This window comes from Cebus imitator, unplaced genomic scaffold, assembly GCF_001604975.1.
Source record: "Cebus imitator isolate Cc_AM_T3 unplaced genomic scaffold, Cebus_imitator-1.0 Scaffold3, whole genome shotgun sequence".
NCBI lineage: Eukaryota > Metazoa > Chordata > Mammalia > Primates > Cebidae > Cebus > Cebus imitator.
In genome coordinates, this window is record NW_016107318.1 from 6,859,869 (window position 1) to 6,874,067 (window position 14,199).

At 36.3% G+C, this 14,199-nt stretch overlaps 1 protein-coding gene across 4 annotated transcripts in view; it reads left to right on the plus strand.

The window, feature by feature from the left end:
* SLC44A5 (solute carrier family 44 member 5) overlaps positions 1-14,199 on the plus strand; it is a 418,726-nt gene that overhangs the window by 305,828 nt on the left and 98,699 nt on the right. For all 4 annotated transcript variants that reach the window (XM_017531591.2, XM_037739634.1, XM_017531572.2 and 1 more), the window contains exon 3: positions 6,534-6,607. In XM_017531591.2, the coding sequence (XP_017387080.1) occupies positions 6,534-6,607 (74 nt within the window). The remainder of the gene's footprint in view (positions 1-6,533; positions 6,608-14,199) is intronic.

The following is a 14,199-nucleotide window of genomic DNA, read 5'->3' on the forward strand; positions in this document are numbered from 1 at the left end:
ATTTTATGGTAAGAATCAGAGCAGTAAAGATGACTGAAGGACATCATTCAGGTGCCAACAGAACCACAGAGGAGCAATACTTCTGGACTTTGGGTTATAAATGCAGCCATGCTGTAGACAGATGTACCCACGTGACACCAACAACTTTCAAATGAGAGGTGAGCATCCAACTGGAATCACAGGCAGTGGACAGTCCCTAAACTGACTCATTAGGCACGAATGGATGATCTGTCAGAGAATAATGACTTTTAGGACTTCTATTCTCACTCTAATGCTTGATATTAATGACCTTTCAGGATGGTTGATATCATTGGACTTTCATCTGCCACAAAGAAAGAAAACCAGTAAATGAATCAGTTTCTGGATGAGAATAGGAAGCTGTCCCTGAAAAGGAAACAAAATGACAATTGTTGGAGAATAAGAACTAGTGTGGAACCAAAATATTCACTTACCAAACGAAATTCTCTTATTACCTCTAAATTAAATCTAATGGGTTTTCTTGGTTGCATTTGTTTTTTAATGATTTATTTTACTGAAGACAGCAATGTCCAGATGGCATATTTAAGCTTGACCAAAAATTTGAATCTCTAAGCAACATATTCACTACAAAAAATTTAAAGAATCTGAAAACTGAAACATAGCACTTTGATTTTTACGTGGGCCCTTTTATGATACATTAGCCTGTCAGTGAAGACTACCTCTCACTAATCATTCAGAGGACATAGATTGCTTTATGTCTGTAGCATGCAAGACTGCTAAATGCTGCCATAGAGGACTTTATGGTCTAGGTCAGAGGTCAGCAAACTTTTTCTGAAAGTGTCCAAGTAGTAAATATTTTAGGTTTTGCAGGCCAGATGGTATCTAATGCAACTACTAAGCCATTGTAGCAAAAAAGTAGCTTAGATTATATAGAGAGAGATAGATTAGTGTTGCTGTTCTCCAAAAATCTGTACTTATGAATGCTAAAATTTGAATTTTATATAAGTTTTCTGGGTAACAAAGTATTATCGCTTTGATTTTTTAAAAAACCATTAAGAAATGTAAAGCTATCCTTAGCTTGCAGGCTGTGCAAAAACACACAGCAAACCCAATTTGGCCCATAGACTACAGTTTGCTGCCCTTGGTCTAGGCTATCATGGATGAAAAATTGCCTTAAAGGTATAAACAAAAGTCCTGTATATCTACAGGGATTAGAGAGAGCTCTTCTACTTGAAAACTTCATGAAGGAGGTAACATTTGAGCTGATTTGAGGGATAGGACTTTAGTATATAATGTGGTGATCCACATTGGCGCTTCTTTGAGAGTAACCGGAAACATTGTTAATGGTTATTCTAGGAAAAGAGGTGTAAATCCTGGCTATCCCATGCAAATTGGGACATATGGTTATCCCAGAAGGGGGAGTCTAGAGGTGCCATGAGCAGAGAGCTCTTAGTGTGGCAAGAGCTGTGTATCATTGTGTTTTTGAAAAAGTCCAAATTGGTTAAAACACATTTAGAAGGAATAATGGGAGATATAGCTAGAAAGGTACCCTGGGGCTTGAATTAGGATTGAGATTGTAGGTTCTTAAAGATGAATCTAAGCTATTGTAGGTTCTTAAAGATGAATCTAAGCTATTTGGAAATTGTCAAATAGGTAGTGGAGACGTCCTGCAATTTTTTAAACAGTAAACTGACATCATCACACATCGGTAATATCAGTGAGGTACAGACTGAATTGGATCAGGCAGAAACTACTTGCAGAAGCCCAATTAAGACATCATGGCAATAGTCTGAAGAGAGCATTAAAAACCTGGACTGAGTCCAGACAACACGAATAGAAAGAAAGGGGTGGATGAAAGACACATCAGAGAAAAGGAGTCAAGAGAACTTGTCAATTGAATATAAAAGGTAAGCTAGGAAAAAGGGAACGTCAAAGGAAACTCCCAACACTTTAAGTCTAGGTGACTATAGGCATGCAACATTTGTGGATCAGAGGTAAAAGGAAAAGGGAATTCTGCACAAGCACATGTAATTGGAATCCTACTATTATTCTTTTAGTTTGGAAAATAGATATTAGGGAGCAATAGTAGTTCTGTAGTTTAACTTTTGAAAATGCTTTTATACCAGGGAAACACAAACTAAATAAAGTTTTGAGTGGCTGTCTAATAAATGTGGGTGTGAGCAGCTTGTTTTGAAAAACTGGGACTTTGATTTGGAGGGAGGGTGAGGGAGAGAGTTGGGCAAATGTCTCTATGACTATTCTTTCTGTCTTCTTTCTGGGACCCAGTGGGATGCAACCCATTTTTAGCTTAGCACAATGGTTCCTAGTGCTTGCTATGAAAGTAAAAATCAATCCACCTAAGGAAAAGGTCCAGTTATGACAAGCCTCTAGCTAGAATATGATTCAGAATAATTTTCAGCCATGAGCTTAGATCATCCAGTTATCTCAATAGCTGTCTAGAGAGTTTTGAAAACTATCCCAATTAAAATCTTATTTTTTTCTTAAAAAATGGAACTCATTGCCTATAGAATATTTAGGATTGTGACAGATGCTCTGAAATCAAAAGAAAGAAACAATGATAAGGCACTACAACTTCTAAAAATTTGAATTGAGTTTCTGCCATGTTTCTTGACTCACAAAATGGTGCCTGAGCCATATTTTGATTTGTTCACATCCAATTTTCCAGTAACTTTCTAAGCATTGTTTTTTAGAGACAATATATCTGTGGGAAGGGAGTGAAACAGATAAATTAATGGGAAAAAAAATAGCAGATAATTATCATTACCTGAAAGTACACACACACACACACATACACACATACCCCTATTTTTAAAAAATTTCTAAAGCAATAAAGAGAATCAAATTACTACAGAAACAAATTTAGAAATACTAATGTCTACTACTGGGGAGATCTGAATTCTTTGTTTATAATTTTCAGTTTGTTCAACAACCTTCTGTGTTTAAGTAAGGCAAAATTAACCAGTCTGGCCATAGGTTATGGTCTGCTATTTCTCTAAAGCAGTGTACCAGAAAAACAAAGCAGACTTTAATATATTATTTTCCCTAGCCCCAGGATAGAATCTCCAAACATCTTAAGGTATGAGTTATTGAGAAATGCTGTCCCATTGTGGTGAGAGACTGCTGGGGGAATAGTTGTGTGGGCACAGGGTAGTTCCTGATGCTTTAGTGTTACCTTGGCACCAAAGAATAAGAAATAAATTATAGTGTAAAACCCTATATAGAAACAAAACACCAACTGATGCTTATTCATTAGTGCAAGTAGTCAAGCAGTATGGGTTTTACTTACTAAAAAACTTCCACCAGGTGTGGTGGCTCATGCCTGTAATCCCAGCACTTTGGGAGACCAAAGTGGGTGGATCACAAGGTCAGGAGTTTGAGATCAGCCTGGCCAATATGGTGAAACACCGTCTATACTAAAAATACAAAGATTAGCCAGGCATGGTGGCATGTGCTTCTAGTCCCAGCTACTCAGGAGGCTGAGGCAGGAGAATCGGTTGAACCCGGGAGGCAGAAGTTGCAGTGAGCCTAGATCATGCCACTGCACTCCAGCCTGGGTGACGAAGCGAGACTCCATCTCAAAAACAAAACAAAACAACAACGTAAAGCTTCCATTTAGGCTCTGCTTCTTTCTTTGTGCTTTGTCCTTTGAAATTGGTAAGTTTCTTTCACTGATCTTTCTAGATGTTTACCTACTTGTATTGACTATGTAGCCTTATAAACACATAGCCTTATAATAGTATGTAACGTGAAGTCATTATGAACACAATAGTTCTCCTTTATTTGCAGTTTTGCTTTCCGAGGTTTCAATTATCCAAGGTCATCTGTGGCCATTCATGATGCGCAGAAAATATGAAATAGAAAATTATAGAAATAAATGATTGATGTCTTAAATTGCCCACTGTTCTGAGTAGCATGATAAAATCTCACACTGTCAAACTCTGTCCCACCCAGAATGTGAATCATCTCTTTGTCCAGTGTATCCATGCTGTCCAGCCTGCTCCTTCATCAATTGTTAGCCATCTTGCTTATCAGATCAGCTGTCTCAGTATCGCAATGCTTATGTTCAAGTAACCCTGATTTTACTTTATGATGGCTCTAATGCACAGGAGTAGTGATGTGGCATTTTGTTATAATTGTTCTATTTTATTATTGTTAATTTCTTCATTTTACTTAATTTATAAAGTAAATTTTATCATAGGTCTGTATGTATAGGAAAAAACCAGAATATTGGGTTTGGGACCATCTGCAGTTTCAGGCATCCACTGGGGGGTCTTAGAATGTCTCCCTTGTGAATAAGGGGAGACTACTGTATGCGTTATACTATACATTATTAGAAATGATACAAACGTGACATTATAGATATATAAGGATGGGATGGCAGGCCACCCTGGCCGGTGCTTCTGATTACATCCCTCTCCAGCTTCCTGCTGGTTAGGATTACACACCAGGGCTTTGACAAATGCAAGATTTCTAATTAAAGCACATCTATGCTCTAGTTTTTTCTTTTTGAGTTTCTTACCTGCATGCATTTTCTATTAGGTGTTAGGTTATGTAACAACTGCTCTGACAGGTTAAGAATCTGATATTAAGTAGGATGTGTAAGAATGCAGGTGAAACAGACACCCTCCACACACTCAAGCAGGTTTTTGCTTTCAATGGCCATTACCAAGAAAAACTAGAGTGACTGCTTTCTTCTCTTGTTATTATTATTCTCATAATTCTTAAATTCAAATGAAATTAAAAATTCCTGGGTTGAAACCAGATTTAAACAAATGATATTTTGTTTCTGGTTTGTGCACAATTAACTGTCTCTATGAAAGATCCATTTCCTATTCCAAGGTAAAGAATTATAGGAATGTGTATAATTAATTTTAGATGTAGCTATTTTTAAACTTTGCAGAAAATTGTAATCATATTAACATAACTCACAAATGAAAAAGGTTTGGTGTTGGAGATCTAGATATTTGCCCCCTCTGTAACAATCTCTTTCATGTACCTAACTAAAGTAAGCAAACTCACTTTACTACCTCTAGAAGCCTAAAGATATTCTTAGGAGTCTCTCAAGGTTATGTTTCTGAAAGCAATACAAATATAATAGGCTTTACCAATGTAAGGTATTACTGTATTTGTTACTATACAATTGTTATTCATTACTTACCATGTCCAAAAATAAGTGTGTAACTTCAACCTGCCTGTGCTAAAAGATTAGGGCATATCTGTATGCCCTCAAGATCAAGAGCTTTCACTATGAAAATTCTCTTGTGCAACTTTTAATTCTGTTAAATTAGCTGATCTTTTTCTTTACTAACAGAGTCTTCATTAAGTTTTAAATAAAGAATGACAGTATTGCTGCTCACTTTCAAGCTATAGCTTTGACCTTCCAAACCACTTATAAGCTGAACAAGATGTAATATTGAGAATAGAAAATACTTTAGTTGAAAACCTTGAGTATCCCTGCTGGATCCTGGCTTGGCTTGTGACCTTTAACAAATCACTGATTCTCTGTGAGTCAGATTTCCTCTAATCCTATATTGACAATATGTAGCTTATAGAAACAGCTAGAAAAGTTATACTTTTGAGGCATTCTACTTTTAATGATTTATATACATTGTTACTGGAATAGTTATAACTCAGCTCCCCATAGAAAGTTAATGTAGTCAATCCTTTAACAATAGTAACTGTATACTGTGTATGTAGGAGGAAAATGGAGAAGAGGAGGGATGGGAAATGACTATTTTATACCATGTGTGGGGGAGGCATGAAGAGGAATATCATAAAATCAAATCTCTTATTTTACAATTTCATGTAAAAAATGGCTATCTGATGTTGGCATACTCTAATCTTTTTTTTTTTTTTTGAGATGGAGTTTTGCTCTCGTTACCCAGGCTGGAGTGCAATGGCGCAATCTCGGCTCACCGCAGCCTCCGCCTCCTGGGTTCAGGCAATTCTCCTGCCTCAGCCTCCTGAGTAGCTGCCGGGCGCGGTGGCTCACGCCTGTAATCCCAGCACTTTGGGAGGCCGAGGCGGGTGGATCACGAGGTCAAGAGATCGAGACCATCCTGGTCAACATGGTGAAACCCCGTCTCTACTAAAACTACAAAAAATGAGCTGGGCATGGTGGCGCGTGCCTGTAATCCCAGCTACTCAGGAGGCTGAGGCAGGAGAATTGCCTGAACCCAGGAGGCGGAGGCTGCGGTGAGCCGAGATCGCGCCATTGCACTCCAGCCTGGGTAACCAGAGCAAAACTCCGTCTCAAAAAAAAAAAAAAAAAAAATTTTGCAAATAAATAACTCAAGCGAGAACAAATACTGAGAGTTCTGAGGGATATTCATTAATCATGGAACTAGTTCCTCTCCATGGCTGCTAATGTCTTTGTAGAAATACATCTGATCTACCTTTCAAGATTATTGAATAAATATGCAATTATGAAATAGCATATCACTATTATTATCTTTTTCTCTCTTCATTTTGTGCAGTAAACAGGAAGTCATTTTGGACCTCTTTTAATTATTTATTTCTTTTTTTGTCTTTAGGAGTTGTACAGATGTTCTGTGCTGTATGATCTTCCTACTGTGTATTATTGGCTACATTGTTTTAGGACTTGTGGGTGAGTAAATACAGGCATAGAAAATATTTAACACTTGCTAATGGAATAACTAAGTCAGTGCCACGTATCAAAAATTAACTATTTTCTTCCAAAAGCCTTCCTCTTATTGATTGTTGTCCTTCCTGGAGGAAATGTACCTCACCAGGATTTATCGGGTGGCAGACAGTAAGAAATGAACACAAAACACTCTAGTCAAAGACAAGCCTAAACTACTGAAATAAATACAATTATAAAAAAGAAAGAGAAAATTTTATGGTTTATTTTTAATCATTTTTACTTTTGAAATTCTATTAAGCAACTAATTATGTTCATGTTGCTGTTTACTAATAAGAACTAGGGCCTAGATCATTTTAGTTAATATATAAACTTTTCTTTTTATAAGCAAATTTGAAAAGAAGGAACAATTATTAAGAATTTCACCAGATAACTCATTGACATACAAAAAGGTTCTAGTCTCTGCCCAAGAGATATCCAGCAAAGAGATATACTGTTATTTATTGTTAAATTAAAGATTTTTCTATGAAAATGAAAACAAGAAAAGTATAGAGATTCTTTATTTGGTTTTTTTTTTTTTTTTTTTTTTGAGATGGCAGCATCTTGCTCTGTCACCAGGCTGGAGTGCAGTGGCACGACCTCAGCTCACTGCAACCTCCAACTCCCTGGTTCAAGTGATTCTCCTACCTCAGCCTCCTGAGTAGCTGGGATTGCACTACCACGCCCAGCTAATTTTTGTTTCTTTTTAGTAGAGATGAGGTTTTACCATATTGGCCAGGATGGTCTTGATCTACTGACCTCATGATAAACATACCTCAGCCTCCCAAAGCGCTGTGATTACAGGTGTGAGCCACCACTCCTGGCCTATTTGGATTTTTTTTTAAACTACCAAAGGAACTAGTGTGAATATGTTTTGTTAAAGGGTTACACAATTGTATATGAATGGATTAAACATTTTTTCCCCCAGAGACATAGGTTCTGTCCTTTAAATTCTGACTTAAGAAACTTTAATATGTTATTATTAGAGTGAAGATTGTGAACATCAGCTATTAGCTAGTACCAATAATTAATAGCATGTAGTCAATGTGCATAGAATGTATTAGCAGAAAGAAAGTTATACCCTAACTGGGAAACAATGAAAAATATTTTTCCCTGCTCTTCAGTATTATCTTCCAATTAGAGAAATACTTTGAGAACACCAATTAAAAGTCATTTCCAAAAGATAATCTCAATATTGCTGTACCAAAACTACACAGAATTGGAGAGTTCAAAAAATTAAGACAGGAAAATAGGCAGGGAGAGAAAAATAAAGGAGCATAAGCCACAAAACTAAGTATACTCTTCTAAGACCTTCAGAACATTCTTTTGTTATTAAAGTATTTTAACTTCTAAACATTAATGAAGTTGTAGGACAATATGTAATCTCTAATATAATAAAATAAATTTTGTTGTACAAAATATAGAATTTTAGTTTCTTTCTCTTTGGGTCACATATTTCTTATCAATATAATTTTTTGTTTGTTTTTACTCTTCATCATAGAATTGAAATTTGTTATATAAGCAACAGATTTGGAATCAGGCAGATCCTGAGTTTCATTATTTTTTTTGATGGACTTGGGTTACTTACTCAACCTGTTTTCTTACCTGGGAGGTGTGAAAACATCACCTGCCTTTCAGGGCTGTTGTGAGGAGTAAATGAAGTAATACTTAACTGTATCAATAATGCATCATAGTAGTTTTGGGTAGTAATTTGTTTGCTATCATTGTATAACCTAGTTATTCTGAATTTTAATACATTTCAATATAATTTATATATTATTTCCATGGTGACCCATAATTTGAGTTATTAAAGTTTGACTACATGACAGGAACTTCACAAAGATCTCATCCTGTGACCAGAATCTTTTCACTAGGTTGCCTTATTCCTTCATTAAATAAGTTTTTCCTCTGTATCTCAAAGCCAGTGTGATGCAGTCCATAGAAAAATGTTTTGTGTCTTTATACAGAGCAAGAAAAGCCATTGCCAGTCTCCTGTAGACAAAACAGAGGAGTGTATGCCATTATTTTCTCTGCAGCAAGATAAGAAATTTGCCATTTTGTTCCAGAACTCCAAATTCAGTTTGTAAATGTCTTAATTCACATAAGGAAATTGGCAGATAAATATTACTCAATAAAAAAAAACTATATTGAATAGATTAATTCGATGATGTCTCCAGATTAATCCCAATGCCACTGATTAAAATGAATGACTCACCAAATTCACTACATACCTTTTTCCATCCCTGTACTATAAATAGCCTTACTGGCTTCATTCCAAGATAAACTTAATTCTTTGAATATATCTAATATTGAATTAAAAAAAGCATGAGGGGAAACTATGGCAGAAGTTACTAGAAGTGTTAAGGATTGTTTTTTAACATGAACGAATATATACCTTCATTTGAGCAAATAGTGATAAGTCAGTTTCACTGATGTGTTATGGGTAATTTGGTGACTTTTGCCAACTTTATTAGATTAGTGCTTTTGTAGACTTATCTTTCTTTCTTTCTTTCTTTTTTAAAAGATGGGGTTTCACCATGATGGCCAGGTTGGTCTTGAACTCCTGACCTCAGGTGATCCACCCATCTTAGCCTCCCAAAGTGCTAGGATTAAAGGCTTGAGCCACTGTGCCCAGCCCTAACTTTCATCCATGATCTTTTCATAAAGAAGTGTTTCCACGGAAGTTTTTTTTTTGTTGTTGTTGTTTTGTTTGTTTGTTTTTTACAAAATCTGCTGAGAGAAATGCCCTTTATGTAGAATATGGCCAGCTAGGGTAACACTTGAATGCAACAGAGACACTTAACATTTGATTGATGAACAGCAGAGCCTCTGTTCAAATGGATAAAGTGGAGTCTGGATAGAAGTAATCAAATCTTGAAAGATCAAACTAACCTTTATGATAATAGCCTTCTTTTGTCCTACTTTGGTCATGGTTACTATTCAATTATTGTACTAACTAGAAAACATGGGAATATTTATTATGCAAATTATTCTTTGCTATACTTTTGCTATCATTAAGTATATAAGAATAGCACAGTTTTAACAATCAATACATTTTTATGGCCAGGCGTGGTGGCAGTGGCTCACACCTATAATCCTAGCCCTTCAGGAGGCTGAGGCTGGCTGATTGCTTGAGCTCATGAATTTGGGACCAGCCTGGGCAACATGGTGAAAACCTTGTCTCTACAAAAAAATACAAAAATTAGCCAGGTGTCGTGATGTGCTCCTGTAGTCTCAGCTACTTGGGAGGCTGAGGTGGGAGGATGGCTTGAGCCTGGAAGGTGTGTGTTACAGTGAGCCGACATCACACCACTGCACTCCAGCCTGGTTGACAGAGCCAGACTTTGTCTCAAAAATAAATAAGTAAATAAATAAATAGTTCTTATTTTGTTTTCTTTTTAAATGGATTACTCTTTGGGTGATTTGGTTCATTATTGTATTTACTTAGGAAGTGCTTGAAGTTAGGATCCAAAATTTGTTTTGGTTTTGTTTTTTTAACCTTTCCCAGAGTAATTATCTCTATTAGCTAAGAAGGTAAGAAGTTAACAAGAAAGCTAATGCAAACAAGACCAGAACTCTGTCACCATGCTGTAAGAAGCCCAAGCTGTGTGTAGCAGCTTCATGGAGGAGTCCTGGCCAACAGGCTCAGCTGGGCTCCCAGGGATAAATCAGTCCAGTTGGGTTTTCAGAAGCCCCAGTCAACACTTGACTGTATGAAAGATCCCAAGGGAGAATTAAGCCTTTCCCTAAATTCCTGACACCCAAAATCATGAGCAAAATTTAAAATTGTTATATAAGGCCAGTGAGTTTGAGGGTGCAACAATAGATAAGCACAACAACATTTGGTACCTGAAAGTGGGATGCTGGCTTCACAAACCTACTATATAGGCATTCGTTTTGAGACCAGGTGGTGTTCAGAAACCCAGTGGGTTTTGAAGAGGCTGGCAGTGAGTTTGGAAGAAAATGAGCAAAATGTGATTGGAAGCAGGAGGGAAGGGCACCTTGCTGTAGTGGTAAAAAATCTGGCATCACTGTTGCTGTGGTAATGAGGGAAGTTGGAAATGTACGTAATGAATTCCATGATCTAGCTAAAGAAATCATCCTTAGGAGAGTAGCTAACCCCCCTGAGCCTTGTCCACACTTGGACCTGACTTAGGTGATGAGATCTAGACCTTAAGCCTGAGCCTGATGAGGTAATTGGATGAAGCTTCTGGGAGATCTTGAGAGAGGAAAAGAAAAGAAAAAAAAAACTGGCTAGAGGGTGAACTATGGTACCTTAATACATGGCTGCAAATTCTTTGTCATTTTTCTCATTGAGAAGTAGAATCTGAAGTCCTTTCCTCTTGAATATGGTCAGGCTTGTGATTGCTTCCTTAATAGAGAAATGAACCAAACCAAAGCAGAGCAGTAATGAGCCTTGACATGCAGGTAATTTATAGAGCAGTACAAAGGATTAAAGGAATGGCATCATGACTTGACTGGGGACAAATCTGAAAATATCAAGTAGAGAAAGAAAGAAGTTTACATAATTACATAAGGCTAAATTTTCATATTCAGCCTTAATCCTTCATAGAATAAGGTAGGGAATAAACAAAATAGTTAATAACAGTCAAAATTGACCCCATCATTTCTGATATTAAAGAATATGTTCATTGTTTTTGGGCAATGATACAGTCACATCTATTTTTCCATTTAGTACTTAAGGAAATCTAGCGTATCACATTCTTTCCTGACCTAAACTTTCCCAAAACACCAAGGAGGGAGCAATTGTATTTCCAGTTTCTAGGTGGAAAGACTGTAGTGTTCTCAAGTTCTGACATTTTGGTTGTGCCATTTAGATCATTTCATAGTCCATTGCTCATCTTAATCTTCCCACTACTGTAGTAGCTTCCCAATCCAAGATTACTGCTTTTTAAGTCTTTCAGCAATATTTCAACCGTTGGTCCCCAAAGCATGACAAGGGTCAGAATGGCTGCATCCAAACTGGCTCTTGCTTGATCAGAACCAGCCCTTACTCTTAGGCCCTGCTTTTAAGCCTAGAACACCAGCCCAGTCTCTTCCACTTTCTTTTGAGGGTATTTTTATCCTTTTTGTCCAGCAAACCTAGTTCAGGGTCAATCTGATCTATCCTAAATTAAAATCTCAGGGAGAAAAGTTTGAGGTCTTATCTCTTCCTTCTCTTAAAGCAAATTGGTCTTCCTCTATCCCCACAAACATAAGGAAGAAAGAAAGCATATTTTCACAACTAGGAGAAGTCACTAGTGACCTTTTGAAGAACCAAGATAATTCCAAGATGACTTTTTCATTTTGTCCATACAAAGAAGTAGTGAACAGTTTCTCTTACTAATAAGTAAACACATAAATATACATTTTAATTTAATTTTTTAGCTTTACGAGGTATGATTGACAAATTTTAAAAAGTGTATATTTAAGGTGTACAACCTCATATTTTACTACATGTATATCCTTGTGTAATTATCTCCACAGTCAGGCTAACATATGTATCACCTGACTTAGTTATCTCTGTTTGTAAGGGAGTGTGAGTTTGGAAATAACACTTAAGATATATTCTCTTAGCAAATTTCAAGAATACAATACATTATTAACTATAGTTGATGCTGTAAATCAGAGCTGTAGAACTTATTCATCTTAAAACTAAAAGTTCATATCCTTTATCTATTATCTCCTAATTTCTCCACCCCCAGATCTTGGCAACTACCATCCTACTCTGCTTCTATGAGTTGGAATATTTAAGATTTCACATATAAAGGAGATAAATATTTTTCTTCTATGGCTGGTTTATTTCACTTAGCATAATGTTCTCTGGGTTCATCCATGTTGTCACAACTTGGCAGGATTTTCTTCTTTTTTAAGGCTTAAAAATATTCCATTTTGTGTGTATATGTGTGTGTCTGTACATGCATGCACATGCGCGCACACACACACACACACACACACACACACAGAGTATAATTTCTTTATTCTACTATTGATAGATACTTAAATTGATTCCAAATCTTGGCTATGGTGAATAATGCTGCAGTGAACATGGGAGTACGGATAACTCTTCAATATACTGAGTTCAAATCTTTTGGGCAGATACCCAGATGTGGGACTGCTGGGTTAGATGGTAATTCTATTTTTCATTTTTTGAGTAATCTCCATGCTGTTGTTTATAATGGCTATATTAATTTACATTCCTACTTACAATGTTCAAGAGTTCCCTTTTTTCACCACACCTCCTCAATACTTATCTCTTGTCTCTTTTATAATAGCCATCTGTACCTCACTAGGCATCCTGTTGTTCTAATTTGGGAGCTTGGTGGTGTGACCACAATATTCATTGCAAGAGGAAATTGGCAATTGGGAATGACTATAACAGGAAATTACATTGTGCTGTTAATCTACTTTGCAACTAAAGTGAGCCTATCAGAACACAGCTTGGAAATGTTGTTTTAGTCAAGTAAAATCAGATCTCCCAATTAAAAAGTAAGAATTTTTAAAAATTCCAGTTCTATTGATTTTTAAATTATTCTTGTAAACTTTTCTTAATGAAAAATATAACCTTGTATGTATAACCAGAATCAGTATTAAATGTCCTTTTGCATTCTTTACAAATATATAAATGTTTACAAATTAAATTATAAACCTATACTTCCTTTTGTTTTGGAAGTCTTCATTTTAAAAAGGAAGCATTTAATTTTCACTATTACTTGGGCAGATTTTTTAGTATTGAGTGAGTTTTTTACTGTTTGCTTTATTTTGTTGAATGCATGCATTCTAGATGATTTTAAGTGGAGTATTGTTATCATGAGAGGGACTGAATTGGTTTCAATGACATGACCCTAAACTCACCATTGGATGGAAGAGGCCACCTGTGAAATGATAAACAACATTTTTCTTATCTAAGCAACAGGATACAGGGCTGCTTCCAAAAATGTTTCTATAGCAGTGGTGTCATCAACACAGATTTTCAAATTCGGTATCATGTGTCCTATTATCTGCTTCATTGCATTTGTAAATTGCTTGTGTTAAAAAGCCATAAGCACAATTTGGCAGGCCTGTTCCTCACATATTAAAACAGTTAAAATGTACCTTTAAGGGATACAAAGTAATGATTTGAAAGCTAACATTCCCAACCAGCAAGTGTTTAGGGAATGCCTTTCCTGCCCCAAACAGATTTGCAGTTAATTTTTAAGTGTTGGTGCAAGCAGTTGGTCTAATCACATTTTCTCCTTGACAGAAGGCTTTTAAGTGGCTGCAACTTCTGACTCAACCCTAGAGCACACCAAGAACATACTTTGCAAATGTTTGAAAATGAGAGACAATGTTAGATAATAATGCTCGCTCCTGGTACTTCGGAAACATGCATTTCCTTGATACAAGTGAAAGGATAATTTGCCTAAATAAATTTTTCACCATCTCTTACCAATCTTTGGTTATCTGCTATGAATTTCCCTAATAGAATTCTTTTACAAATCATTCCTCTCCTCTTCTCTTTCTCTTTTATACACACAGTGACACGTGCACTTGCACAAACGTCAGTCAGGTTCACTTAA